The sequence below is a fragment of the Tamandua tetradactyla genome, chromosome 11 (assembly GCF_023851605.1).
Source record: "Tamandua tetradactyla isolate mTamTet1 chromosome 11, mTamTet1.pri, whole genome shotgun sequence".
In the NCBI taxonomy this organism is placed as follows: Eukaryota; Metazoa; Chordata; class Mammalia; order Pilosa; family Myrmecophagidae; genus Tamandua; species Tamandua tetradactyla.
This window is the reverse complement of record NC_135337.1, coordinates 39,219,894-39,247,082: the sequence shown is the minus strand read 5'-3', so window position 1 is coordinate 39,247,082 and position 27,189 is coordinate 39,219,894. Positions and strand designations below refer to the sequence as shown.

The following is a 27,189-nucleotide window of genomic DNA, read 5'->3' as shown; positions in this document are numbered from 1 at the left end:
GTTATAAGGTAACTGAGAAGGAAAAAAGTAACACAATAAAAGGATAGAAAGCTCTAAGAAAATGGAGGAAAGACAAAAGAAGGGCATAAGGATGAGAACATTGAAAGATGATGATAAGGGTTCTGAGATTTAAGTAATTAAATTCCTTCATTTTGCATATGAAGATCAGTAAATATTTAAATTTTGTAAAATATTGTACAACATTTAACCTTTCTGTCTTAGTTTCCTTGTTGGTATGGGGTATCATACCGATGTGACTGAGTTAATATGAGGATTAGAGGTGCCAAGTGTAATTTATGTAGCATAATGCTTGGCAGAGTAGGCCTTCTGGTTGCTTGCAAGAACTGGGCACTAACTCCTGGCTTTGGAGAGGTGGGTGAACCCAGCATCATTGGTTCAGATCCCAGTGTGGGCGCCTGGGATTCCAAGGCAAAGGCTGCCATCACCACAGCAACTACACTTATTTTAGGACCTTCATGATTTTCAAAAATGGTGGAAACTCTCACCACCGTAGGGGCGCGCTTCCGGTTGCTTGTAGTATCAATCTCCAGGTATGATAGACGAAGAGGAGAGCCCAGAACCCAGGCCCCTGAGTCCAAGTTTTCTGTTCTTTGCACTCTCTCTCTAGCCCTACTTAGATTGAGTCTATGAATAGGAAAAATGGGAGAACTAATTTAATCATGGAAAGAACTTGAGTGCAATTCCCTTACTGGTTCCTCACCTTTTGCTCTATCATAATCTTAATAAAAACCTGGACAAATTTCCAGGGGAGTGAGGATGTGCTGGTTTGAAACTATTATGTACCCCAGAAAAGCCATGCTCTTTTAATCCAGTCCTTGTAGGTACAGTCTTATTATGGGTGGAATCTTCTGATTAGGTTGTTTCCATGCAGATGTGACCCACCCAACTGTGGGTAGGACCTTTTGATTGGGTTTCTATGGAGATATGACCCACCCATTCAAGATGAGTCTTAATTAGTTTACCGGGGTCCTTAAAAGAGATCACAGTGAAAGAGCTCAGAGCTGATACAAAGCTAAAGAGAGCTGATACCAAGAGACACAGATATCTGGAGATGCAGAAAGAAGCTGAGAGAGCCGTTTAAACCCAGAAGCTGGGAGTGAAGGACAGCAGACTTTGCCCTGTGCCTTCCCAAGTGAAAGAGAAACCCTGGAAGCAATCAGTTTTTCTTGACAGAAGGTATCCTCTTGTTGGTGCCTTAATCTGGACATTTTCACAGCCTTAGAACTGTAACGTATAACTTAATAAAGCCCTTTTATAAAAGCCAATTTGTTTCCGGTATATTGCATTCTGGCAGCATTAGAAAACTGAAACAACATGATAACATGAATATTTCTGAAGTCAGACTAGCTTGCCGCTCTTCATTAGAGGTTCATGGATTCCCCAGGAGAGGAAGAATCCATCTCCTATTTTGGTGATAATAATGGTGAATGCCTATTGAGACTAATCACTGAATAATAAGCAACTAAAGGGACTGACAGACTGTACCTTTTGCCTGCTGCTTTTTTGTTGATGAACAAATCATACAATAGGCACATGTACCAGCTATTTGTCAGTGAGAAATAAGTTCTTGGTAATACCAAGCTAGTTTACTCAATTAGAAAAACAAAGAAATGCAGTCAGCTTTTCTAACATGTTATAGATAGAATTTTTATAAAAGGTAGTATTATGCCAAACTAACTTGCATTCATTTAAAACATCTGGTTTATAGAATAATACTTGAAATAAGTTTTAAATAGTGTTCAATGGATGTCTAAGGAAGGTTATTTTGTTTCCAATCACCAAAAATAGCAAGCTTTGTAAGAAATTTCTTCTAATGATGATGATGTCGTTTTCAGTAAACCTTTAAGTAACTGATTACTAATTACAAATACTATAGCTGTTCAGAGGTTTTCTAATGTATACACATGCACAGAAAACATAACATGTTTTGTGTATAATGTTAAGAAATGCATAAAACATAATCAGTATAAGCCAATCATAATACATAACAAATTGGCAAGATTTATTGGACTTAGGTATTATTAAAAAACAAAAAATTTTCTTTCATATCCATGATAGAGAATACCTTGCTTTCAGTAAAAAAATTTATAATTATTTAAAGTAACAGAATTTTAAAAATCATTGGCTGCTGATACAGCGCAAGTATATATTCTACAAGTTAATACATACTTTTGTCACAGAAATAGGAGGTAAACATGTCTGGCCACCAGCACTGAAATTGCAGAAAACCTCAATGGCATCTGAAGAGCATCCAAGATTTGGATCAATCCAGTATTTTCCTATTAATTTATGGTAAAACAGAAAGTTGTTTAAATGCCATCTAAAATATATTTGAACTATCATGAATTGCCACAAATTAAAAAACTTATAAACATATTTACATTTAGTGAATTACTGAAAACTGAAAGTATTAGGTAAAATTAATATGAAATGACTATATTTTTTCAAATTATATTTATAAATTTAGGGTTCTTTCATTATATTAATCAAAGATGACAGAATGATTGAATCTATTGCTGGAAGAGACCTTAGAAAAATGTAGTTAAACCATGCATTCCACAGATAAGAAGATTATTTATTTAAAGCGAATCAGCAACTTAAAGTGAATTATTTAAAGTTATATAGTTAAAAGAAGTTAATGTAGAATACATGCATATTTCTATTCCACATCATTACAAATTTAGAATGAATATTTTAAAAAATTGTAATAACTTCTTCAATCTAAGGAAAATATAATATCTTTATGTGTATTACTGACATTAAAAATAGAAATAGTAAACCATTTTTTTCAGAAAGAATAATATAAAATTGAGTGATTATCATTTTTGAGCTTTCTTCTTCAGATTTGTCAGTGGGAGTCGAGAAGGGAGGTAAAAACTGAAGTTCCCACAGCTAGTGTAAGTTTGCCAATCTTTGCTTCCACCAAGTCCTCAGGAGAATAAAATGGGGCCTAAATTCACATACAGGAAATACTCAGACTGAAAAACATTGAACTAGCTTCCTAATTCCAGAATAACAGACTCAGAATATTGAAAGAGCATCTTATTCCAAACGCAAAGGGGGACAGGAAATTTTTTTTCAAGGGGCAGTCCTGCTTTCTTGAGTAAAAAGGCAAGAGAAATCAGACAATTTTTGTCAAATGTCATTTTCCACAATAAGCAGAGATCTTTGTTCAATCCATCCTAACCCCATAACAAAGATCACCCTAGTTCATTCTAGGCTTCCTCTAGTGCATCATTTTAGATTTCCAAAACAGCCTCAACTACCGTTCTCCTAATCTTTCAAAATGCACACCTGTGGAATTGGCAGCACAGAATATAGGGCACTGTCCTTTACTGCAGCGGTTCTCAGACTTTAGCATGCATCAGAATCAACTGTTGAAACTCAGATTGCTGGGTCCTACCTGTCAGAGTTGCTAACTCAGGGCGTGGATGGAACCTAGGAATCTGCCTTTCTAAAAAGTCCTAGCTGATTGTGGTCCAGAGACCACACTTGGAGAACTGCTGATTTTCAGAAATAGGGAAGAAAGAAGGTGGAGAGCCTCCCCTCCTAGTCCCTTTCTTCATTTCCTCAGATTTTTGAATATTTTATAAACTTGTAGTAATTATAGCTGGATTTTTCTTTAGGAAAGTCTACTGATGTAGGCTTCTGGTCTTATTTATGTGGTAAACACATATCATCACTCACCACGACTTCCCTTTCAATAACTACTTTCCTACTACTATGTGAGCTAGTAAGTTCTTTATAAAAGGTTTCCCATCAAGCAAACTTTTGCTGTTACATGGGGTGACATGCTTTGAATTTGGGCCTTAGGTTGGACAATGGTGAACTAGAGGAGGTTTCATAATTTCTTTCAGGGTGTGCTGAGATATAAGCTTCTATACTGCCCTATATTTTTTGCGAACCTAAATACTCTAATTCAAAACTGGCTCTTTCCTAAGGACACTGCTTCTGTGTAGCCTTTTCAAGTCCTGCCATGGCCTCCAAGGTGTGCCTGAAGGGGGGAAGTATCTTTCTTGATCCTAATTGCCTGCGTTAGATTATTCTCCGTACTTTCTCCCCCAAAGTACTCCATGTTGAAATTATTGTCATTATCCTCTAACACCAATTATCTCTTCTTGTTGCAATCATAGACTGTCGTTTCTTGAAGATTCTAGCTAGTTGGCTATGACTTTTAGAAACCAGTTTACGACCTACTTTTTGGCAATTTTATATCTACAAGGATGGCTATGTAATTCTAGGTGTGTCTTTTCCCATGAGTATGTGCATTTTTTTCCTAAGGCCAATTTAAAAAGTAAACTTAATTCTTAATCTCTTAAACAACGAAATAACCATATAGCACAATTTCAATTGCCTAGGTAGGGAAGCAATGAAAGTATTTTTGGGTATGAAGACCTTTTTGATACCCTGCAATCTACACCATCTAGCTATTTCCCCCACAGGTAAGGCAGACTTAAAATTAGATTTCATGGTGATTGGTATGTCTCACAATATTTTTTTTCCTTTCAATCTATAGGGTCACAGTTTTCTGTGAGAAAGAATCAAGCTCCAGATTTATTAATATTTAACTATAAATATTATTTCAGTTTTTATAGCAATCTAGGGCAGGAAACATCTATAGAAGTTAAATATTTTATTAATATAAACAAAATGAAATTTTCATTGTACTTCTAGGATGGAAGCAGATATTTTGGACATACATACATATGTATATAAAATATGCACTACTCTTCACTCTACAGAATGATATAACATGGTTTTTTCAAACCAGCATGCATGTCATCATGTTGAGACTGGAGTTTTTAGCAAAAATGATAACTACTAATGTTGATTGTACGGATGACAGACAAAATAGAAATTAAAATAAATAACATATTGTACCAGACAGTATTTTCCCCTCTCAAGTGATGACTCCTCTATTTGGTTTAAAATCTTCCTTGATGGTTCTACCCTAAGTTTATTTCTATACCTTTGATTAGTTAATTTGGGGTATATGTGTAGGGGATAAGAAATTTACAAGAATGACAAACCTTCTACCTTCATGGTCACTGATTCTAAAATGGGGCATTTAAAAATCCATTTTGTAAAACCATACTTTTAGAGGGAACGTGCTGGAGGAGTTCTCTGATATCATGTTGCCAATCTTGGTGGTTCTGCATTCACAAGTTCTAATAGGAGCTCCTGTCTCACTGTCAACCCAAATGTCATCCCTAACTATTTAACATGAATGTGCTACATTCTACAAAACGTAAGTAAGTAATATTGGTTGGGGTGGGGTAGAACAAGTTGGGATTCTCATTAAGGCTGTATAGAAGACCTCTGTAATGTGAACCCTTGAAAAAAGACTTTTTTTTTTTTTTTTGCTTGGGTAGGCACCGGGAATGGCAGGTGAGAACTGTGCCTGATGAGCCACCGTGGCCCACATGAAAAAAGACAGTTTGGCATAGAAGTATGTCTCCCTCTCAGAGTATTCTGTTCTTGATGACATCAAAGTGCTATCTGCTAGGGTTTTATAAAAATGACCGGATTTGGAATGAACACACTGTAAATCTCAAACACACTGAAATGATTAAATGAAATTAGATGTTATAATTTTAGGAAATCAAGAACTAGGAAACCAAGAACTTACCATCTGATACTTTGTGTTCACAGTTAAGCAAATCTTTGCAGATTCGTGCTGGGTTATCTCGTGTACCAAGAGGATTCTTGATGCTGGACAGTAAATTGCTAAGGTAATTCAGAGTTTTGAATATCTCTGCACTGTGGTGAAGTAAAGTCACTTCAATATTCTGGTAGCTCTGCCAAGCCATCATAAGAACCATATTAGCAAAAAAGCCTAGAACAGCCATCACTAGTATATAACTGTATTGAGTAACATGGAACAAGGCAGAAGAAAAACGTGTCGAGTTGTGTGTTAAGTTGGGAAAGGATGTAAAACACAGTTTCTATTTAAATATAGGTATAGTTTCAAGCAGACATAAAACTTAACAATTACTATGTCTATTGTATAATATTTTTAATAAATTCTGCTTTGAATAATAATTAGAATTTGAAGAAAAATAAGTAGTGAAGACAGATCGATCCCATTTTGAGGAACATGGTTAACTTCATTTAACTATTGTCTTCTGTAGTAACTTATTCCTTTAACTACTGTCTTCTGTAGTATTATATTCCTTTATTACAAGTAAATCCTTTAATAACATTACATTTTTGTTTTAAATACTTTCCTTTAAAATATCGTATGCATATATTTCTGCTTAATTGTATGAAAATAGCTTACTTTGTCCTTGACAATAGTTTTATCTTTTTAATCTGTTTTAAATACAATCTATAGGATAAAGCCACATTTTGGCCCGGAAATAAATTTCTCTGTCTAATTTGTACATTTAGAGTGCCAATGTAAATAAAGCCAGATATATTACCTCCATCTGTAAGGCAGCATTTGATTCAATCAAGGCTTGAATAGCAGCATTGATATCCATTTGTTTCTGTGTAAAACAAAACCATTTGAGTTCAGTAATAAAATTGACCTTGAATGCTTGGAAATAAAAGCTGTAAATTCTGAAAGCACTGTTAATATAATATATTAGACTTATTATCTGAAGGGAGTATGCAACTCTATGGTTAGTCAGATCTTGCAAATATGGCCTGGCTATCTGAAAGGACAATGTGTTGCTTTCATCCAAATTTCAATGGTCTCTAATTAAAATAGGCCCAAAGTCTAGAGCCCTCAAATGAAAAACTATTTGTCTCTGCTGCATGAAAGCACACACAAAAAGTTACTCAAATGAAAGCAGAATGAATTATGGTTTCCTCAGTTAATAAATTGTAAAGTGAAGAATAAATCGCTGTAATAATTTTTAAGCTACATTCTTGGAAGAAAAACAGAATAAAATACTACTGTCCTGAGGTAGTGACCACATTAGTTTAATCTGATACTTCTGTGGTCTTAAAAACAATTTCTGAAGTTGGAAAATGCACCATTAGTCCCAAAAGAAATAATAAAACAAGAATTTAATCTCCTCTTGCATTTAATAAAAAATATTTTTAAAGAAAGACCCATCACATCATTATTAAAAGTCTTTTTTGTAAAATTAAAAAAATACAAAAGCCTGGAAGCTAAGAAGCATGAGTTGGTAGGTTGTTAGGGAATAGCATCTGTGTAAACTAACCAAACACTCTAATAGATTCTTTCTGAATGATGGTGCTCTTAAGATATCCTTTTATTTGGAGACCCATACAATAGAAACTGTTTTCAACAGATCTCTCATAATTCCTGACTGGTAATTTGAAAACTATTTAAAATGATAGAAAAATCAGTAAAATGTACAATTTCTGCCTCAATATGTGATTTTCATATTGGAAAAGCACTGATTGATTCTGCATACATATATGTTGCCAAACACTTTGATAAATCTAGAGAATACAATGGTAAGCAAAAAAAGAAACTTACACTTCTGCTCAAGTTTAGAGGGGAGATAGGCATTAATAAAATAATCTGAAACACATAATTATAAATTGTGATATGCGTTATAAAAGAAAAGTGTATGGATCTATGAGATTAATTAGGAAGACTCAAGATTGGAGGACACAAGAGCTTGGAAGGTATAGGTCAGGGAAGGCTTCCCTGTGGTAGTGACAATTTGAGCAGAGAATTGAAGAATAAGTAAGAATTCTTCTTAGGAAAAGGGATAGCAGAGTTTTCCAAGTACAGGTGACAATCTCCCACACAGGCTGTGAGGCAGTAGGGAACATGGCTTATTGAAAAAGCATAAAGGGTTAGCTAAAATGCACTATGGAAATTTAATAATGCTGACCATCAAGCTCGTGTGAATGGGCAGATTTAGGGCACGATATCACATAAAGATATTGACATTAAACATGGGAAACTGAATTAAGTACAAAACAATAGCTGTTTTACATTTTCAAGTTGTTATTAAAGGATTTAATCTTAGAAAACCCAGAATTCTTTTGCGCTTTTACAAATTATTAAAGGCCTTAATGAATGTTTATTTGAGTTAGAAGTTTTGATATTTACCATATTAGAAATTAAAACAGAAATTTAAAAACTATTTGTTAGCTCCTTTAAAATAACAATAAATACAATATATGCTAATATAAATATATTTCACGCAAAATAACTCGTTAAAATTAATGAGAAGAGTAACACTGTTTTACACTTTTGCAAATCTCTTTAATGTCTGGATTAATAGAAACGAATTGGGTTCTCATAATTGTTCTGTATTCAAAATATTGTGATACATTACTTTAGTTGAGGGAAATGTGGCCTTATAGAAATACACAGTTGGATTAAGAGGAGTATTTAATAGCCACTTCAGGTAATTGTGGTTATTCTTCTTTGATACTACACCAAAACTTGGCAAGTGGTAGTTTCTTAAAGGTTTATTGCAGTGTGGAATCTGAGACCATATCAATGAACTTTTTGTACTTTTTTATATTAAAATCTATTAATTTATCTTAAACTTTGAAAATTTCTTTTACTTATGCATAATTTTTTAATATTATGCACTGATCATATGGAAAATATTAGTTCATAGAATTATGCACATCTTCCAAATTCTGATACATTTTATTACGTAGTGTCAAAAAATCATCTAATATCATCAGATAAATCCAAGTATTGGAAAGCTGCAGAGTGGTAGATACAAGTTTTCCCAAATTCTTATTTTTGCTTTAAAGCTTAAATTTTATCAAAGGCACCATATTTTGTCAGTTGTTTCCTTGAAGTGACAGATTCATGTCATTCATTTTCAAGAAAATATCAGCCAAACACTCAAGTCTGAATAAGGACATTGTTGGTCTGTCAAATGAAAATGGTGCTCCATGATAAAAGCAGCTAGTTCAGTTTGCAACACAAACAATTGCCCGTGTGTTTACTTAAGGCAACCATTGTTCTTCCATATGCAGCAGAAGTTCTTTATGCATTCTTCCATTTTATCACTCAGAATATTGAAAAGATGCATTCTCAGGTTGGAATTTAGGAGATGTTCAGCAAAAATAGAGAAGTAAGACTCTCCTGCTCTTCCTTCCCCACAAAGTTCTCTCCTCTATAAAAATAAAGGAGAATATTGGCAAAAAATGCCAGAATCAACTTTTTTCAGATGCTGGAAATTAAAATTCTTGCAGCAATCTGAGTTCAAGAGAAACAGCTGAATCCCAGTGCAGTAAGTTTTACGGAGTTTTGATTGCTCTCTCCCTATCACCTCTCTCCAGCTCTGTAGAAGCCTTTAAAACCAATAGCCTGCACTCAGAACTAGCAGCCAGCCAAACTAGTTAGTAGAACTAGCAGAAAGCCAAAGGAGAGAGCAGATGGGGTTGAAGATCTTAAAAATCCTCAGTCTCTTGAGAACTGCCATTATCTGATCTGAAAGGCATTACTTGCAAGACTGTCTCTAGTTGACCTGAATTGGAGCTCACTGGAACTCAGTGCAAAAAGCTTTTCCATGATTTGTATTTTTTAAAAAAATATTTATTAAAAAAACAAACAAAAATAGGAAGTAATTGCTTAACTTCAGGGCTGTCTGAATAGTGAATAACAGTTAGGGCAAACAAAAGGCTAATCAAAAAACTTACAAGGAAAAGCTGGGGAATGCAAGGTCCACAAAGACTGAAACTCTGACATTCCTAGGAATCTGGAAGGCCATGTACATGCATAGAGTTGTGTGAATGCTCAGGGAAAACCTAAGAAGGCCATAAGCTCTCACCTCTGGCTGGTTTTGAGGCTCTGCACAAGCAGGAAACAAGGGTAAGGTGTAGTTGTCAATTACCTGGCTAAGTGTTGAAGATGTGCTTCAACACTCAAACACAGGCCCTTGGCTAAAACAGGGAAACTTATTGGTTCTGGGGTTTAAGGAAATTTCTGTCTAATCATCAGCTGACCACTAAGTTAACAGAGCAGACACTTCAGTTGATTAGAGAGAGGCTGGGCTCACTTCTCTCCCAGAAAAACAAGGGGTCAGGCAGAAACTGCTGGCAACAATGGATCTGACTCTCTGGAGATGGCAGAGTGTCTGGGGGAGTGCTTTACAACACCCAGGAAAGTGGAGGAGATGTAAAACTGCAATGAGACAGAAAAGTGCAATCAGACTGTAAGTAACCCACCTCAGCCCTGGCTCATGGCACCCAGCTCCCACTCTCTAGGACAGAAAGCAACCAGTTCCTTGGTCTTTGGTGGGTGGGCAGCTCCAGACTGAAAGGGCAGCAGAGGTCCCCTCTCCCGAGAACAGGAATGGGACTTAATCTAGCACCGTGTCAACTTTTGGTTGGCGAATTTAAACTGCTTGGTCTGGTGGTTTCAATTCACCCTACAGGCTTCGCTAAATCAGTTTCCTGGTGCCGGTAGCTAAAAATAACCTGCAGCGGGTTGCCAGGAATAGGTTGCTGAAGAGCACCATCTACTGGCAGGCGAGGAAAGTCCACCTTTGGGAAGCTGCCTAAAAGGCTTTGGGCAGCTATATATGGGGGCTATAAATGATAGGCCAGGAAAATGCACCCTTGGGGAGAAGAACTAAGGCTTTTTTTTTGGGGGGGGAGGTGTCCTTAGCTAACTTTTTCCCTGGGGCTCTGTGGAACTGATATTTGACACCTTTGTTGGGGCCCTAGCCCCTCCTGGTCGGGTAATACTGACTAAACAAGTGTCTGGGAAGAACATTAACACAATCCCAATTAAGCAAAAGCTCTGACAGGAGCGAGAATCCGATCTTCAGAGTAAAATCACCAAGATAACTAACTGGTTGCTTAGACATCAGCAAAAACAACAAGTCACATTAAGAAACAGGAAGATACAGTGCAGTCAAAGAAGCAAATCGTAAAGCTGGAGGAGATACAGAATCTAGAACTCATCAAAGACATTCAAACAAATCTCCTAAACCAATTCAAGGAGATGACTAAAAAGATAAAGGATATTAAGAAGACACTGGGTAAGCATAAAGAAGAACTTGAAAGCATGCAAAGAAAAAGAACAGATCTTATGGGAGTGAAAGGTACAATAATAGGTGATTAAAAATACACTAGATTCATTTTATTTCTTTTTCTGAATAGATGCAAATGTTCTAAGAAATGATCATAATGATGAATATGCAACTACGTGATGATATTGTGAATTACTGATTACATATGTAGAACAGAATGATCAAAATAGGAATGTTTGCGTTTGTTATGTGTTTTTTGGTATTTAAAAAAATAAAATTAAAAAATTAAAAAAAAATACATTAGAGGTACACAACAGTAGATTTGAACAGGCAGAAGAAAGGATCAGCAAGATAGAAAGCAGAGCATCTCAATTTGAAGAAATAAAGAGCACTGAAAAGGGTAACTATAAAGGTAAACATAAAAGAAAGTATAAATGTATTTGTTTGTAAACCATTTTTCTCCTGATTTAACTGCATAAAGCAATAATTATAAATCTGTGTTGATAGGCATACAATGTACAAACATGTGATTTGTATGAAAATAACAGATCAAAGGAGAGAGGGAGGAATACTGGGGCATTTTTGTATTGAAATTAAGTTGGTATTAATATGAACAAGGGTCTTATAAATTGCTGACTGTAATCCCCATAACTTAAGGTTAAATGGACTTAAGAAAAGTAATAATGCTTACTGCTTCATTTAGGATATTTTTAAGTGAAATGGGCAAGTGTTTTCTTGTAAGTATGTGCCAGTGAAGAATACAATGATTATTAATAGATTAGCAGTGTAGAGTTTGCTAACTGATTCATGCTAAGGTACCAGCAATTATCTACCATCACTGTAAATGTCAACTCAATGAAAAAGGCCAGCAAGTCCTTATGTTATAATGAAAATAGTTTTGATCTCACAGATAAATACACTGGGGTCTGCAGATCACACTTTAAGAACCAGTGCTCTGTACATAGTGGCCTTCAGTGAGGTTGTAGAAAGACCTTTAAACCTAGGTACATTTTGTAAGAGTTTCTAGGGGTTTTAGAAATAGAAGAGAAGTTGTTAACACTTGGCCCCTTATGAATCTTCTTAGCATTATCCATATTCTTATAATTATCAATGTATTCCCAAAGCCTTACTTATGCCTGGCATAGTTTAGGCATTTGATTTGTTGAATTAATTATTTTTTCCCCAAGGGTAGCTTTTGGGGAGGGCAGACCTAGAGAGACTTTATTAAGTGAATTTTCCTTGTAAACTAGAGGTAAGTGCTTATGTCTGAGGGCAAAACTCTCATTAGGTGCACTAATGGGGATCCACAAGAAATAGCTTCTTACATGTACTCTAGTTAGAGTGAACATATTCTCATGTGAAAATAACTTAAGGTTCACAAAAAGTGCACATAAAAAACAGCAAACGTAGTGATCAGACTGACTGGACAAAGGAGGGGACAGGAGGATTCATTATACCTTTGAGGAATGTAATCTTCACAATTCTCTCCCTATCTACTTGCAAGAAACTTAGATACAGTCTTATCTAATCTTTTCTAATCTAATCTAAACTAATTTACGGTGCTTTGGAAACACAGCTGTATGGTGAAAACACTGATGGGACAGGAGTTTATTTCCGGCCATGCCTCTCCATGGTGGAAGTATTTGCTGGTTCCAAGGAATCAGGACTATACCAGGAGGTGCTATCTCTCAATTCATCAATCTGGGTTCCACAGTTGATCCATTTATTGAAATAATTCAGCTGAAATTCCTTATCCATTTTTTAAAATGATCACTGTTTCTCTACCACCACCACTCCCGATTCCCGACGCATACCTCCCTACACCCTCTTCTTTCCTTTATCCCACAATCATTTTTGGATATTTTTTGCAGATTTGTTAGCTTTTAAATACTTTATCATGTGCCCTGACATCATCATTATATCCTCACATTCAAAAATGCCGTCAATAAATTTTCCTTTTCCTGAAACATTTCATTTTAGCTATTCTATGCTAGGAACTTAGTCAAGTCAATTTACTCTTCTAGGTTTAAAAAAAGGGAACTGGATTGGATTAGAAGTTTTGAAACATTTTTGATCTTGACTCACAGTAAGAAATACATTTTTAAGTTATGAAAAGGTTTACATATACATACCTATATTTAACTGAAAATACTTTCTTTTTTCTTTATTTTTTATTAATTTTTAAATTAAAAAATATAACAACAAGCAAACACAAACATTCTTAACATATAATCATTCCACTCTACATATATAATCAGTAATTCACAATATCATCACATAGTTGCATAGTCATCATCATGGTCATTTCTTAGAACATTTGCATTAATTCAGAAAAAGAAAGAAAAAGACAACAAAAAAATTCATACTTACCATACCCCTTACCCCTCCTTTCACTGATCACTAGCATTTCAATCTAAATTTATTTTAACATTTGTTTCCCTATTATTTACTTTTATTCCATATGTTTTACTTATCTGTTGACAAGGTAGATAAAAGGAGCATCAGACACAAGGTTTTCACAATCAAACAGTCACATTGTGAAAGCCATATCATTATACAATCATCTTCAAGAAACATGGCTACTGGAATACAGCTCTACATTTTCAGGCAGTTCCCTCCAGCCTCTCCATTACATCTTGACTAACAAGGTGATATCTATTTAATGCATAAGAATAACCTCCAGGATAACCTCTCAACTCTGTTTGGAATCTCTCAGCCATTCACACTTTATTTTGTCTCATTTCGTTCTTCCCCCTTTTGGTCGAGAAGGTTTTCTCAATTCCTTGATGCTGAGTCCTAGCTCATTCTAGGATTTCTGTCCCATGTTGCCAGGAAGGTCCACACCCCTGGGAGCCATGTCCCACATAGACAGAGGGAAGGCGGTGAGTTTGCTTGTTTTGTTGGCTGGAGAGAGAGGCCACATCTGAGCAACAAAAGAGGTTCTCTTGGGGGTGACTCTTAGGCCTTTTAAGTAGGCTTGGGGTTAAGTTTCATATGAACAAACCACAAGATTGGGGACTCAGCCTATTGCTTTGGTTGTCCCCACTGCTTGTGAGAATATCAAGAATTCTCTACTTGGGGAAGTTGAATTTTCCCCCTTTCTCACCATTCCCCCAAGGGGACTTTACAAATACTTTTTTACTCACTGTTCAAATCACTCTGGGATTTCTTGAGGCATCACTCTGGACAAACCTACAAAATCTTATGCCCTACTCAAGGTTCCATGTACTTATGGCATTCAATTAAGCTGTCCACATAAGTTATATCAGGAACTGCACTAGTCAAAATATAAATTTTGTACCAAATAAACATTTTTTGCTTTAGTCTCACACATAAGTTAAACTTTTAAAATATTAATTACCATCTATTTTCAACACCCTGTAGTAGTGACATTCCTTTGTTCTTTCTCATGCAAAAACATTTTAAAAATTGTACATTTAGTCACTATCATTATACACTCCAGGCATTCCTAGATTATTATACCATCTCAGTCTTTATCGTCTTTCTTTCTGATTTCATTTGTGCCCCCAGCCCTCCTCCCTCTATTATTCTCACATTCAGCTTCATCCAGTGTTCTAACATAACTGTGAAAATACTTTCTTAAAATCCTATTTATCCTTATTAGTGGTAAGGTACTAATTTTTTTGTTTGTTAATATTTAAAATGATTTTTTATTGAAGCAAAACATACACATCATAAAAATTCACCATTTTAAACATTTAAAGGTGTACAATTCAGTGGTTTTTAGTATACTTCCAATGATGTGCAACCATCACCATAATCAAATTTCAGAACATTTTATCATCCAAAAAGAAACCCATACTCATTAAACAGTCATTCTCTATGATACTTTCCCCTATTCTTCCATTTCATTTTAAAAGAATGCTGAATGAGGCTTATTAAATCAGTCTCCTGATCCATTGAGTAATGAGTCACAGCTCCCACAGTCTGAAATAATTACTAGGTAATAACTAAGAGGACCACTATCTCTAATTATACGATCCTATTCCATTTTAGACATCGTTTCCGTCCAAGTGAAGTCATCTAGCTTTGGGAATGCCCACTGAATTTTCTAAGAGACTTGGCTTGCTTTCTTAGACACATTCATTCATTCAACAGACACTTACTAAGGGCTTGAATGGTTAAAAAATGAAAGGAAAAACAGTCCCAGCATTCAGAGAGTTCGCAATCTCTGAGGGAATTCTCTCAGAGGGAAACTGGCATGAAAATAAATGTGTGTGAATGTGTGATGAAGGGGAAGTGACCAGTTCTGTCTTGTAGTATGATGAGAAGGTGGAATTAGAAGAGTTTTACAGAAGATATGATCTTAAATTGACTTTTGGGTGGATATGCACGTGTTTCCTCATTATCATGTAGATGTCTGCTCTGGAGGTCTTATTCTCAAGGCTACACTATCTCTTTATTAAGATGGACTCTGAAAGTTTCCAGAAGACAGTAAGGAGAAATCTTTTCCATACTGACCAAGGAGGAGGAAAACAGAAATGAGAGAAAAGAAGGAAACAATGAAATCAACATTTATTGAGTACCTACAATGTGTTATTTTCTCATTAAAGCTTCATAATAATTCCTGAAAGTTCATTTTCTTATCTATATTTTGCTCAGAGCAAAAACTTCTCACATGCCCTAGTTTATTTTGATTGGACAGGATGCCCCAAACTTTGGTGTTGCAATATGCAAATTTCCACTAAACATCTCTAATTTGCCATGTATGATTCTTTAGTTTATTCCTCCTTGGAAAGGCAGCTATGATATATCAAATCATTATAAGATGGGAAGGCACTTGATGAGGGCACTTGAAGCTCATGCATGCAGGTGGGGAGAGGCAGAAAGCAAGAATAGAAAAGTCACGAGTAATTTGAAGAAAGACATTCTTATGATATTCACATAAGGAAGGTTTCAATGTCTATCAGTCAGATGACTAGAAGGGGGGGTGATTTTTAAAAAATAATAAAGAAAAGGGTCTCCTGTTTCCAAGGGGACAATCTTCCATGTGATATTTTGCTTGAAGATTATTCCTTGCCTCAAAGAAAAGCTGAGGTGGATGAAGAGCTCCTGGTCTGCTGAGAGTAGACTGTAGAGATCCACCAACTGGAACTGACAGAGATGAAAACACCACCAGAGCAGCATGCAGAAATAAGTAAGGCTTGGAAGGCATAGGGCTGCTCATGATTTGCAGCAACTGGACAGTATAGCTAACTGTGGATCTCCTCTAGGCAGAAAACATGACCAAGGACCATTGTATTTGGCCAGGAGGCTATAGGCATGGTGTGTATGTGGGGCTGGGGGTAGAGGAGACTTGTATGGAGCAGAAAGACAAAGAGATTGTAGAGTTTTGAGACTGGATACAATGTATAAGGGAAACCAAGCTCTGAACATCCAAGGCAAAGGGGCCATACTGAGGTAACAGAAGCATGCCTCAAAGGTAAATGTGGCTGGCTTGGGTTATAATAGATAATGAGCAAATATGTGAGAAGTTTGATGGCTTCCACAGCCACCAGGAGTTGAGAAGGATTCATGTAAAGCCCAAGAGGTGGTTAACTCTGGCTGGCAAAAAAGAACATTCGAAAAAAGGGGATGAGAATTTGGAAGTAGGAAGCCCTACATTTATTATTTATTATTTGTTATTTATTATTATTGTTATCATTTATTATTTGTTAGGCACTGTACTCAGTGTTTTACTTCTCATTTCATCCTCAAACCACTCAAGCAAGTAGGAGAAATCATCACCATTTTATAGATAAACAATCTGAGGCTTGAATTTCAAGTTAGTAAGGAGGTCAGCTCTATATCAAATTAGCAGAGGTAGGCAAGAGGAACACATTTTAACAGTTAACAGAAGCAGCTTTCAAAAATTAATTTAATGTACTAAAATAAAACAAATGATGAAAACTTACTCTTGGGCCTGGTGGTCCAGGTGGACCCTATAACAGAAAATTTAAAAAGATATTTAATAGAGATTCCCAAAACAGGTAAACATATAATCTTCAACAGTGAACAGATGTAAATTTAAATAAACTCACTGGTGGTCCTGGTTGACCTCTTGGTCCCTGGAAACCCTGTAAGAAATGGAGACAAATGGAGATTTGGTATAAATAAGAGAACTAAGATTCAACCTCTGTAAGTGGCCTTTTTGTGTGAGGCAGGTAATAAGTTTTCAAAGTTGTTTGAGTACTTTAAAGTCATATACTCTTGTACTTAGCTATCACCCACATTCCTGAACAAGCCATTTCTTGTTCTACTGCTATTACTAGAAGCTGAATTTACTTATGTTAATAAACTATTATAAATATAGCATCTAAAAATATTAACACACTCTAAGCTTTTCCTGTTATTCCTTACCTACTCATCCACCTAATCATCAAAAATAGAAATTTCTAAGTGTTCTTAGACATTTTCCTTTCCTTTGATATCCACCTATAAATTGGTTACTAAATCCTGTTGATTTAATCTTCAAATTGCTTCAAAATACTTTTCTTGCTTTCTATCCCCACAGCAACTTAGTTCCCTCACTAATAATTTTTTGTCTATACTCCTAATATGACTTCCTGACTATTTTTTCTTCTGTGCTAACTACCTTCTACATATAAAATGAAAATTAATCATATTTACCGAAAATCCTTTAGTAGCTCTTTACTGCTTATAGGATAAAATATAAACTTCTTAATAGTGATAGCTACTATTTACTGAGACCTCACTATATGCCACGCTGTGTGCTATATTCCCATTTTACTTAAGAAAATGGAAGGCTAAGTAGCCAGTGAATAAGGGGCAGAACTCAGATTAAAATTTAAGTCAGGCAGACATAAAAGTACATAGGCTTGAAGGTAAAGAGGACTTTTAAGTTCTGGTCCTCACATTTGTTTTCCTCAACACATCCTAAACTCCATCCTTAACCAACTGTAGATCTCTGAATCTTCCAAGTTCTTTCACACATGTATATCTCTTGCATGTGTTATTTTCTTGACCAGGAATGCTCCTCTCTACATTTTCTATCTGTTGAACAATATTCTTCCAGCACTTCTTTAAAACTCTTTATCATATAGTCTATCTCTACCTATCTCTCCCTTGCTTAATTAATCACTTCTTTTTCTGCACTCTGTAGCACATAATACACGGGAAAGTCCTTAAGGATTCTTAGTCATCTTCTTATTTTCTTGATCAAGAACAGCGCCTAATACACAGTAGGTGCAACAATAGTAAGTGAATGATTAAATAAATGAATTAAAAAATGTTAAAATTAGAATAGTTAAAATGTGTTTGGTAAACTGCTAAAAGTTATGTTGACATTTTTCAAAATAAAACAACAGTAATCATTGTTAAGAATGTTAGAAAGTTTTGTATATCTGCTCAAAATTTACTTACTTGATCAATTGAATATTAAGAACATATTGAGTCAAACTCGGAACACTGTTATAAGCTGACAAAACAAAATCTGTCTTCAGCTGAGTTTTGAATAATGTTTGATGCTATACTTGACTTTGTTTTAAGTATCCTTAATTGCCAAAAGCTGTTGATCCTATATATACCATGATAGCTAGAAGAAACAACACAAAGCCCTTTAAAAAGGCTAGAACTCCAACAGCCTTCCTGATGGATGTTTCTTAGTTTGCATGACTTATGATTACAATTTTAAGCAGAGAATGTATAAAACTTGTACCTCAGAAGTTGCATAAGTTACAGAAATGTTATGTTAGAGATATTATTTTAAATATACGGAGGTTCAGAGTGAATTCAGCTGTGTTCCACTTTGGACCAACATTATAAAAATAATAAACAGTTGTGACATTTCACCCCCACCTTCCATATTTCTGGCATTTGCAAAATTTGCAAAATGTCACTGATGCTTTTTTAAATTATTAATTTAAAAAACTGATGCTTTTTAAAATAAAATATATATTCTGTCTTTGATTTTGAAAGAGGAATTTTTCATAGAATAGTTTGGAAGAAACTATTTCTACTGCGTATTTTATTGAGCTCATTTCAGTATGCTACCTAGAAAAAATCAGTTCACCACAAATATGACCAAATGAAATACTTCAAACCCAACAAGACAGGGTAAGGCAACCCTAATGTAACAACTACATAAAATATGGCAAGTAACCAAAGGAAACAAGATGATTCCAAAAATATAAACTTTTATTAGTTTTTTAATGCCTGTAGTTAACACAATATCAGGGAGAAGTGAGTCCCTCCCTCTATATATTTATAATAAAACTAAGATTGTCATTAAGGGGAACCAAATTAATGTCAGTGATCGTGATTTGGCTACAGTGAAAGTACTGACTTTGAAAATAGACTCTGTCCATGTAATACCAGAATTTACATTTGATCATCCAAAAGTAACATATTTTTATCATTAGATTTAAAAAATACTGTTAAGTACATGTCCTAGAACCTAACTGTGCTGATTTTGCCCTTATGTAAAGGTAATTTTGTTTTAGTTTCATGATCTTTACTTTAGGCTGGCTGAACATGACTTTCAAAAATTGTCACGAGCTTCCCTTTCCTCATTTATAAATTAATAGGTTTGCACTGTAGGATCTTAAGCAACACTCCTAGCCTCTACCCACTAGATGCCACTAGGAACCCCATCTTTCTCTCAGTTGTGATACCAAAAGCTATCTCCAGACATTTACAAATGTGGGGCAAAGGTGGGAAGAAAATTGCTCCTGTTTGAGAACCACTAGTTAAGAGGGTTTAATTGGGAATTTAGCTATAAAATTAAATAAGATTTCTTAAACAGCAATGTAATTGGCTTCACTGCCTTATCAAAGATCAATTATCCATAGATGAGAGGGTCTATATCTGAACACTCTATTTGATTCTATTGGTCAATATATCTGTCCTTATGCCAGAACCATGCTGTTTTGACCACTGTAGCTTCATTGTATGCTTTAAAGACAGGTAGTGTGAGACCTCTTAATTTTTCTTTCTCAAGATATTTTTAGCTATTCGGGGCACTCTCCCTTGCAAATAATTTTGCTTATTTGTTTTTCTATTTCTGCAAAGTAAGTTTTTGGGATTTTAATTGGTATTGTATTGAATCTATAAATCACTTTGGGTAGAATTGACAACTATAGTCTTCCAATCCATGAATACAGTATGTCCTTCCATTTATTTAGGTCTTCCATGATTTTTCTTTTTTTTTTTTTTTTAGCAATTTCTTGTAGTTTTATGTATATAGGTCTTTTGTATCCTCAGTTAAATTTATTCCTAAACATTTGATTTTTTTGGTTGCTATTGTAAATGGATTTTTTCCCTTGATTTCAGCAATGTAATTAGGATGGAGTTAAAAGGGATGGGGCATAATGACTGCTAGTCAGCTGTCTCTGTAGCTGGGTTGGCCCACTCTTGATGCAGGTGAGTAGTATGTATTATACAATCTTTTTCACCCAAGTTGGTCCTAACTCTTATTTTCTGAGAGGTACTGTGATTTACAGAAAAACATAATGACCTGAGAATTGGAAGAGCTGGACTCTGGTCTTGGTTTTGTCTCTGCAACGAATCTGCAGTAAGTCCTTGAAGAAATCGCTGCACATTTGGATTTTAGATATCTAAACTATAACATAAGAGGTTTGGTAAAAATAATCTCTAAGGTTAATTTCAGAATTGTTACTTTTGACGTTTTTATCAATTTTCTTCTTTATGGTTTGTATTTGGAGACCAGAGGGGTACATGTATATAGGTTGGGCATTTCAAATTGAAAGTTTACATGGATATAAGGGAAATGTGTACTTGAATTAAAAGAGTTTGGTAATTTTTCATTTGAATGAACTATACTATGAATTTTAAAAAAGAAATGTGTGTATATATATGCTTGAAATTCAAAATTTTTAAATATTTCAGACATTTTCCTCATAACATAATTTTTCCTTCCAATGCTTAAAACATCTTCTTCACTTTCAAATTAGAGGTACATAAGACAATTCTGCCACTTAAGAATTATGCAGACACATTAACTTAGAGGTAATATTTAAGAAAACTTCAAAGGTACTCTATAACATTTTATTGATTTTCACTAAATAATATGTCATAAAAATGAAGCTGCTAACCTAAAAACTTTTGTGGGGATTGTTCTGTATAATTTTTTCCTACTTTTTTTTTTTTCTGTCTCTATAGGTTTATTTATATTTACATTTTATATGAATGGAGTCACACAATATATAGCACTTTATGTTTGGTTTGTTTCACTTAGTGCTTTTTTAAAAAAAATTATCTTTTCTTAAATTAAAGAAGTAAAAAATTATCTTTTTTTTAAATGAAAGAAGTTGTAGGTTTACCGAAAAGTCATGTAAGAAATACAGCATTCCCATTTATCCCCTATTATTGACACTTTGCATCAGTGTGGTACCTTTGCTAGAAAAAATGAAATAATATTAAAATAGCACTATTAACTATAGTTCATATTGTACATTAGGTGTATTTTTTCCACCTATCATTAACACTTTGTATTTGTGTCGTACATTTCTTGTAAATCATGAAAGAATATTCTTATACTTGTACTATTAACCCCAGTCTGTCATCCACAACAGGGTTCAATGTTTTATGCAGTCCCATGTTTTATTTGCTTTCATTCTAGTAACATGATCTAAAATTTTCACTTTAAACCACTGTGCTGGTTTGAAAGGATTTATGCACCCCAGAGAAACCATGTCTTAATCCTAATCCAATTTTGCGGGAGCAATCAGTTCTTTTGAACCCTATTCAATCCTACATGCGTGAAACTTGATTAGATTATTTCCATGGGGATGTGACTTGCCCAATTGTGGTATTAACTTTTGAATAGAGGGAGATGTGACTCTATTCATTCCATGAGGATCTTGATTAGTTTACTCGAGTCCTTAAAACAAGGAAACATTTTGGAGAGAGTCCCTTTATTAGAACTATGAGAGAGCCACGAGGCAGAGTCCACCGACCAATATCCTTGGAGATGAAGAAGGAGAATGCCCGTGGGGGATTTTCATGAAACAAGAAGCCTGGAGAGAAAGCTAGCAGACATCACCATGTTTGCCATGTGCCTTTCCAGTTGAGAGAGAAACCCTGAACCTCATTGACCTTTCCTGAGTGAAGGTAACCTCTGGTTGGTGCCTGAATTTGGACATTTTTTATTTAATTGGGACATTTTCATGGCCTTAGAACAGTAAACTAGTAACTCATTAAATTCCCCCTTTTAAAAGCCATTCTGTTTCTGGTATATTGCATTCTGGCAGCTAGCAAACTAGAACAACTACATTCATACTTAATTCAACACTGTTAATTACACTTGCAATAGTGTGCTACCATCACCACCATCCGTTTCTAAATCTTTACAATCAACCTAAATAGAAATTCTGAACAAATTAAGCATCAGCTTTCCATTTTCTATCCCAATCTTTCCCCTGGCACTTTATACTCTAGATTCTCACTCTATGAGTATGTTTATTACAAATATTTCATATCAGTGAGATCACACCGTATTTGTCCTTTGGTGTCTCACTTATGTCACTCAAAATAATGTCCTTCAGGCTGATCCATGTTGTCACATACATCAGGACTTCATTCCTTCTTACAACTGAATAATATTCCATTGTATGTTTATACCACATTTTGTTTATCTATTTGTTGGTTGATGGTTGCTTGGGTTAATTCTATCTTTTGGTAATTGTGAATAATGCTGCTATGAACTTTGGTGTGCAAAATCTGCTAGAGTCCCTGCTTTCAATCTTCTGGGTATATACCTAGTAGCGGGATTGTCAGGTCATATGGTAATTCTATATTTAACTTCCTCAGGAACTGTCAAATTGTATTTCATAGCAATGCATCATTTTACATTCCCACTAGCAATGAATGAGAGTTTGTATTTCTCCACATCCTCTCCAACACTTTTTTTAAAAAAATTGTAGCCATTTTAGTGAACATGAAATGATACCTCATTGTGGATTTGATTTGCATCTCCATTATAGCTAGAGATGCTGAGCATCTTTTCATGTGCCTTTTAGCCATTTCTATTACCTCTTTGGAGAGATGTCTATTCAAGTCTTTTGCCAATTTTTAAATTGGACCGTTTGTCTTTTTATTGTTGAACTGTAGGATTTCAAAATAAATTCTGGATATGAGACCCTTATTGGATATGTGGATTCCAAGTATTTTCTCTCATTGAATAGGTCATCTTTTCACTTTCATGACAGAGTCCTTTGCCACAAAAAAGTTTTTAATTTTGAGGAGGTTCCATTTATTTATTTTTTCTTTGGTTGCTTGTGCTTTGGGTGTAAAGTTTAAGAAACCATTGCCAAATACAAGAGCCTGAAGATGCTTCCCTATATTTTAGGAGTTTTATGGTCCTGGCTCTTATATTTAGGTCTCTGATCCATTTTGAGTTCATTTTTGTATGTGGTAGGTGATAGGGTTCCTCTTTCATTCTTTTGCATATGGATATCAAGTTCTCTTACACTATTTGTGGAAGAAATTATTCTTTATCAGTTTAATGGACTTGGAAGCCTTGTCAAAAATCAATTGGCCATAGTTGTGAGGGTCTATTTCTAAACTCTCAATTTGATTCCATTGTTCAATATATATACCTTTGTGCCAGTACCAAGCTGTTTTGACCACTGCAGCTTTGTAATATGCTATAAAGTCAGGAAGTATGAGTCCTCCAACTTTGTTCTTCTTTTAAAAGATGTTTTTGGTTATTCAGGGCCCCTTAACCTTCCAAATAAATTTGATAATTACCTTTTCAGTTTCTACAAGGTAGACTATTGGGATTTTTACTGGGATTGAATTGAATCTGTAAATCATTGTGTATAGAATCAACATCTTAACAATATTTAGTATTGCAATCCATGAACATTGAATATCCTTCATTTATTTAGGTTTTCTTTGATTTCTTTTGACAATGTTTTGCAGTTTTCTGTACACAATACTTTATATTCTTGGTTAAATCTATTCCTAAATATTTGATTCTTTTACTTGCTATTGTAAATGGAAGTTTTCCCCTGATTTCCTCCTCAGCTTGCTCTTTACTAGTGTATATAAACACTACTGATTTTTGTGTGCTGCTCTTGTATATATTGCTACTTTGCAGAATTCGTTTATTAGCTCTAGGAGCTTTGTTGTAGTTCTTTTAGACTTTCCAATATAGGATCATGTCATCTGCAAATAGTGAAAATTATACTCCTTTTCCAATTTGGATATCTTTTCTTTCTTTTTCTTGCCTAATTGCTCTGGCTAGAATTTCCAGTATAATGTGGAATAGCAGTGGTGACAGTGTGTATCCTTGTCTTGTTCCAGAACTTAGAGGGAAACTGATGTTAGCTGTGTGTTTGCCCTTTATCATGTTGAGGAAGTATCCTTCTATTCTATCTTTCAAAGTGTATTTATCAAGGAAAGATGCTGAATTTTGTCAAATGACTTTTCCATGTCAATGGTGATGATCATGTCATTCCCTCCATTTGTTTTGTTAAAGGGATATATTACATTAATTGATTTTCCTATGTTGAACCATCCTTGCACACCTGGCATAAAACCCACTTGATCATGGTGTAGAATTATTTAAAATGGTGTTGGATTCGGTTTGCAAGCACTTTATTGAGGATTTTTGCATCTATATTCATAAGAGAGATTGGTCTGTAATTTTCTTTTCTTGCAGATTCTTTATCTGGCATTGGTGTTAGGGTAATATTGCCCCCCTAGAATGAATTAGGTAATATTCTGCAAATAGTGAAAGTTTTACTTCTTCCTTTCCAATTTGGATGTCTTTTATTTCTTTTTCTTGCCTAATTGCTCTGGCTAGAGCTTCCAGTATAATGTTAAATTGAACAGTATGATAGTGGGCATCTTAGAGGGAACTTAGAGGGAAAGCTTTCAATCTTCACCGTCATCAGTTTTTGGAAGAGTGTGAACAGGATTGCTATTAATTTTTCCTGGAATGATTGGTGGAACTGTGAAGCCATCTGGTCCTGGGCTTTCTTTGTTGGGAGAGATTGACTGATTCACTCTCTTTACTTGTAGTTGGTATGCTGAGGTCTTCTATTTCTTCTTGAGTCAGTGTAGGTTGTTCTGTGTTTCTACACACTTATCCATTTCATCTAGATTGTCATATTTGTTGGTTTACAATTGTTCATTCATAGTATCCTCTATGATCCTTTTATTTCTGTGGGATCAGAAATTTCTCATTTCTGATTTTATTTATTTGCATCTTCTCTCTCTTTTTCTTTGTCAGTCTAGCTAAGAGTTTGCCGATTTTATTGGTCTTCTTAAAGAACCAACTTTTGTTTTAATTCTATTTTTTAAATCTCAATTTCATTTATTTCTGTTCTAATCTTTGCTATTTATGCCCTTTTGCTTGCTTTGGGGTTACTTTGCTGTTCTTCTTCTAGTTCCTCTGGGTGTGCAGTTAGGTCTTTGATCTTAGCTCTTGCTTCTTTTTAAATGTAAGCATTTAAAGCTTTCCCCTAAGCACTGCCATCATAAGTTTTGATATTTTGTGTTCTCATTTTCATTCTCCTGAAGATATTTACTGATTTCCTTTGCAATTTCATCTTTAACCCACTGGTCATTTAAGAGATGTTTATTTAACGTCCATATATTTGTGGATTTTCCAGTTTCCCACCTTTTATTGATTTCCATCTTCATTTCATTATGGTCAAAGAGGATGCTTTGTATGACTTCAGTCTTTTTAAATTTATTGAGGCTTGTTTTGTGACCCAACATATGGTCTATCCTGGAGAATGATCAATGTGCACTTGAAAATAAAATGTATTCTCCTGTTTGTGCAATGTTCTGTATATGTCTGTTAGGTCAAATTAATTTATCATATTAGACAAGTTTGCAGTTTACTTTTGATCTTTCATAGGTGTTTTATATTGATGAGAGTGGTATACTGAAGTAGTCAACTGTTATTGCAGAGGAGTCTATTTCTACTTTCAGTTTTGCCAGTGTTTGCCTCATGTATTTGGGGCACTGTGGTTAGGTGCATAAATATTTATGATTGTTTTCTTGGTCACTTATCCTTTTTATTATTAAGCAGTGCTTCTTTGTCTATTCTAACAGCTTTTGACTTAAAATCTATTTTGTCACATATTGGTATAACCCACTCAGCTCTTTTGATTACTATTTTCATGGAAATATCTTTTCTCATCCTTTCAACTTTTTGTATCTCCAGGTTTGAGATGAGTCTTTTGTTAACAAGATATAGTTAGACCATTCTTTTTCTATCCATTCCCTCAACCTGTGTCTTTTGATTGGGGAGTTTAATCCATTAACATTCAATGTTATTACTGTAAAGGCAGGAGTGACTTCAGCCATTTTGTCCTTTGGTTTTTATATGCCAAATCTTTTTTTGTCCCTCATTTTCTTTATTGCAACCTCCTTTTCTGTATCTTTGGTGATACAACTGATCCTTTTTCATTTCTGTTTCTGTATATTTTAAGAATACTTTCTTTGTGATTATATCTTGAGCTTATATTATATAACCTACAACAATAATTTACTAATTTCTAAGGGTTCCAACTTAGTTTCAATAGCAGTTTCTCTGCTCTTATATCCCTCTGTTTCCCCTCTTTATGTTGTTTTTGACTCACTTTAATACTATATTTTACACACCCTTTATCAGGTAATATGCCTTTTTCTTGTTTAATTGTATTGTGGTACTTATAGGACTTAAAGACTAGAGTTGTTTATTGAGGATACAGTATTGGGTTTTGTATTTACCGTTTTAGTTACCCTGAGTGATGATCTTCATTTTTACATACTACTTCAAGACACTCTCCTGTCTATTCCTTTCAATCTGCAGAATTCCCTTTATTAATTCTTGTAGGTCAAGTCTCTTGTGGATGTTTCTTATCTCAGTTTCTGTTTATCTATGAATATTTTAAACTCTCCTTCATTTCTGAAGGACAGTTATGTTGGATAAAGAATCTTTGGCTTGCAGTTTTTCTCTTTCAGTACCTTAAATGTATTACACCATTGCCTTCTCACCTCCATGGTTTCTGATGAGAAATTAGCACTTAGTTAATGAGGATCCCTTGTATGTGCCGAATTGATTTTCACTTGGGGTTTTCAAAATTCTTTCTTTAAATTTGGCATTTGACATTATAATTAGTACGTGTCTCAGAGTAGTTCTGTTAGGATTTATTCTGTTTGCAGTATGTTGAGCTTCTTGGATATGTATATTTGTGTCTTTCATAAGATTTGGAAGGTTTCAGCTATTATTTCTTCAAATATTCTTTCTGCTCCTTTT

The 27,189-nt window shown here is 34.7% G+C and overlaps 1 protein-coding gene across 1 annotated transcript in view; it reads right to left on the bottom strand.

Moving 5' to 3' along the window:
• The window catches only part of COL24A1 (collagen type XXIV alpha 1 chain), a 427,584-nt gene that overhangs the window by 5,518 nt on the left and 394,877 nt on the right, over nt 1-27,189 (bottom strand). Inside the window, exons 55-59 of the mRNA XM_077119355.1 lie at nt 16,994-17,029; nt 16,868-16,894; nt 6,444-6,509; nt 5,651-5,819; nt 2,191-2,300 (exon numbers count right to left, since the gene is read on the bottom strand). Of these exons, the coding sequence (XP_076975470.1) occupies nt 2,191-2,300; nt 5,651-5,819; nt 6,444-6,509; nt 16,868-16,894; nt 16,994-17,029 (408 nt within the window). The remainder of the gene's footprint in view (nt 1-2,190; nt 2,301-5,650; nt 5,820-6,443; nt 6,510-16,867; nt 16,895-16,993; nt 17,030-27,189) is intronic.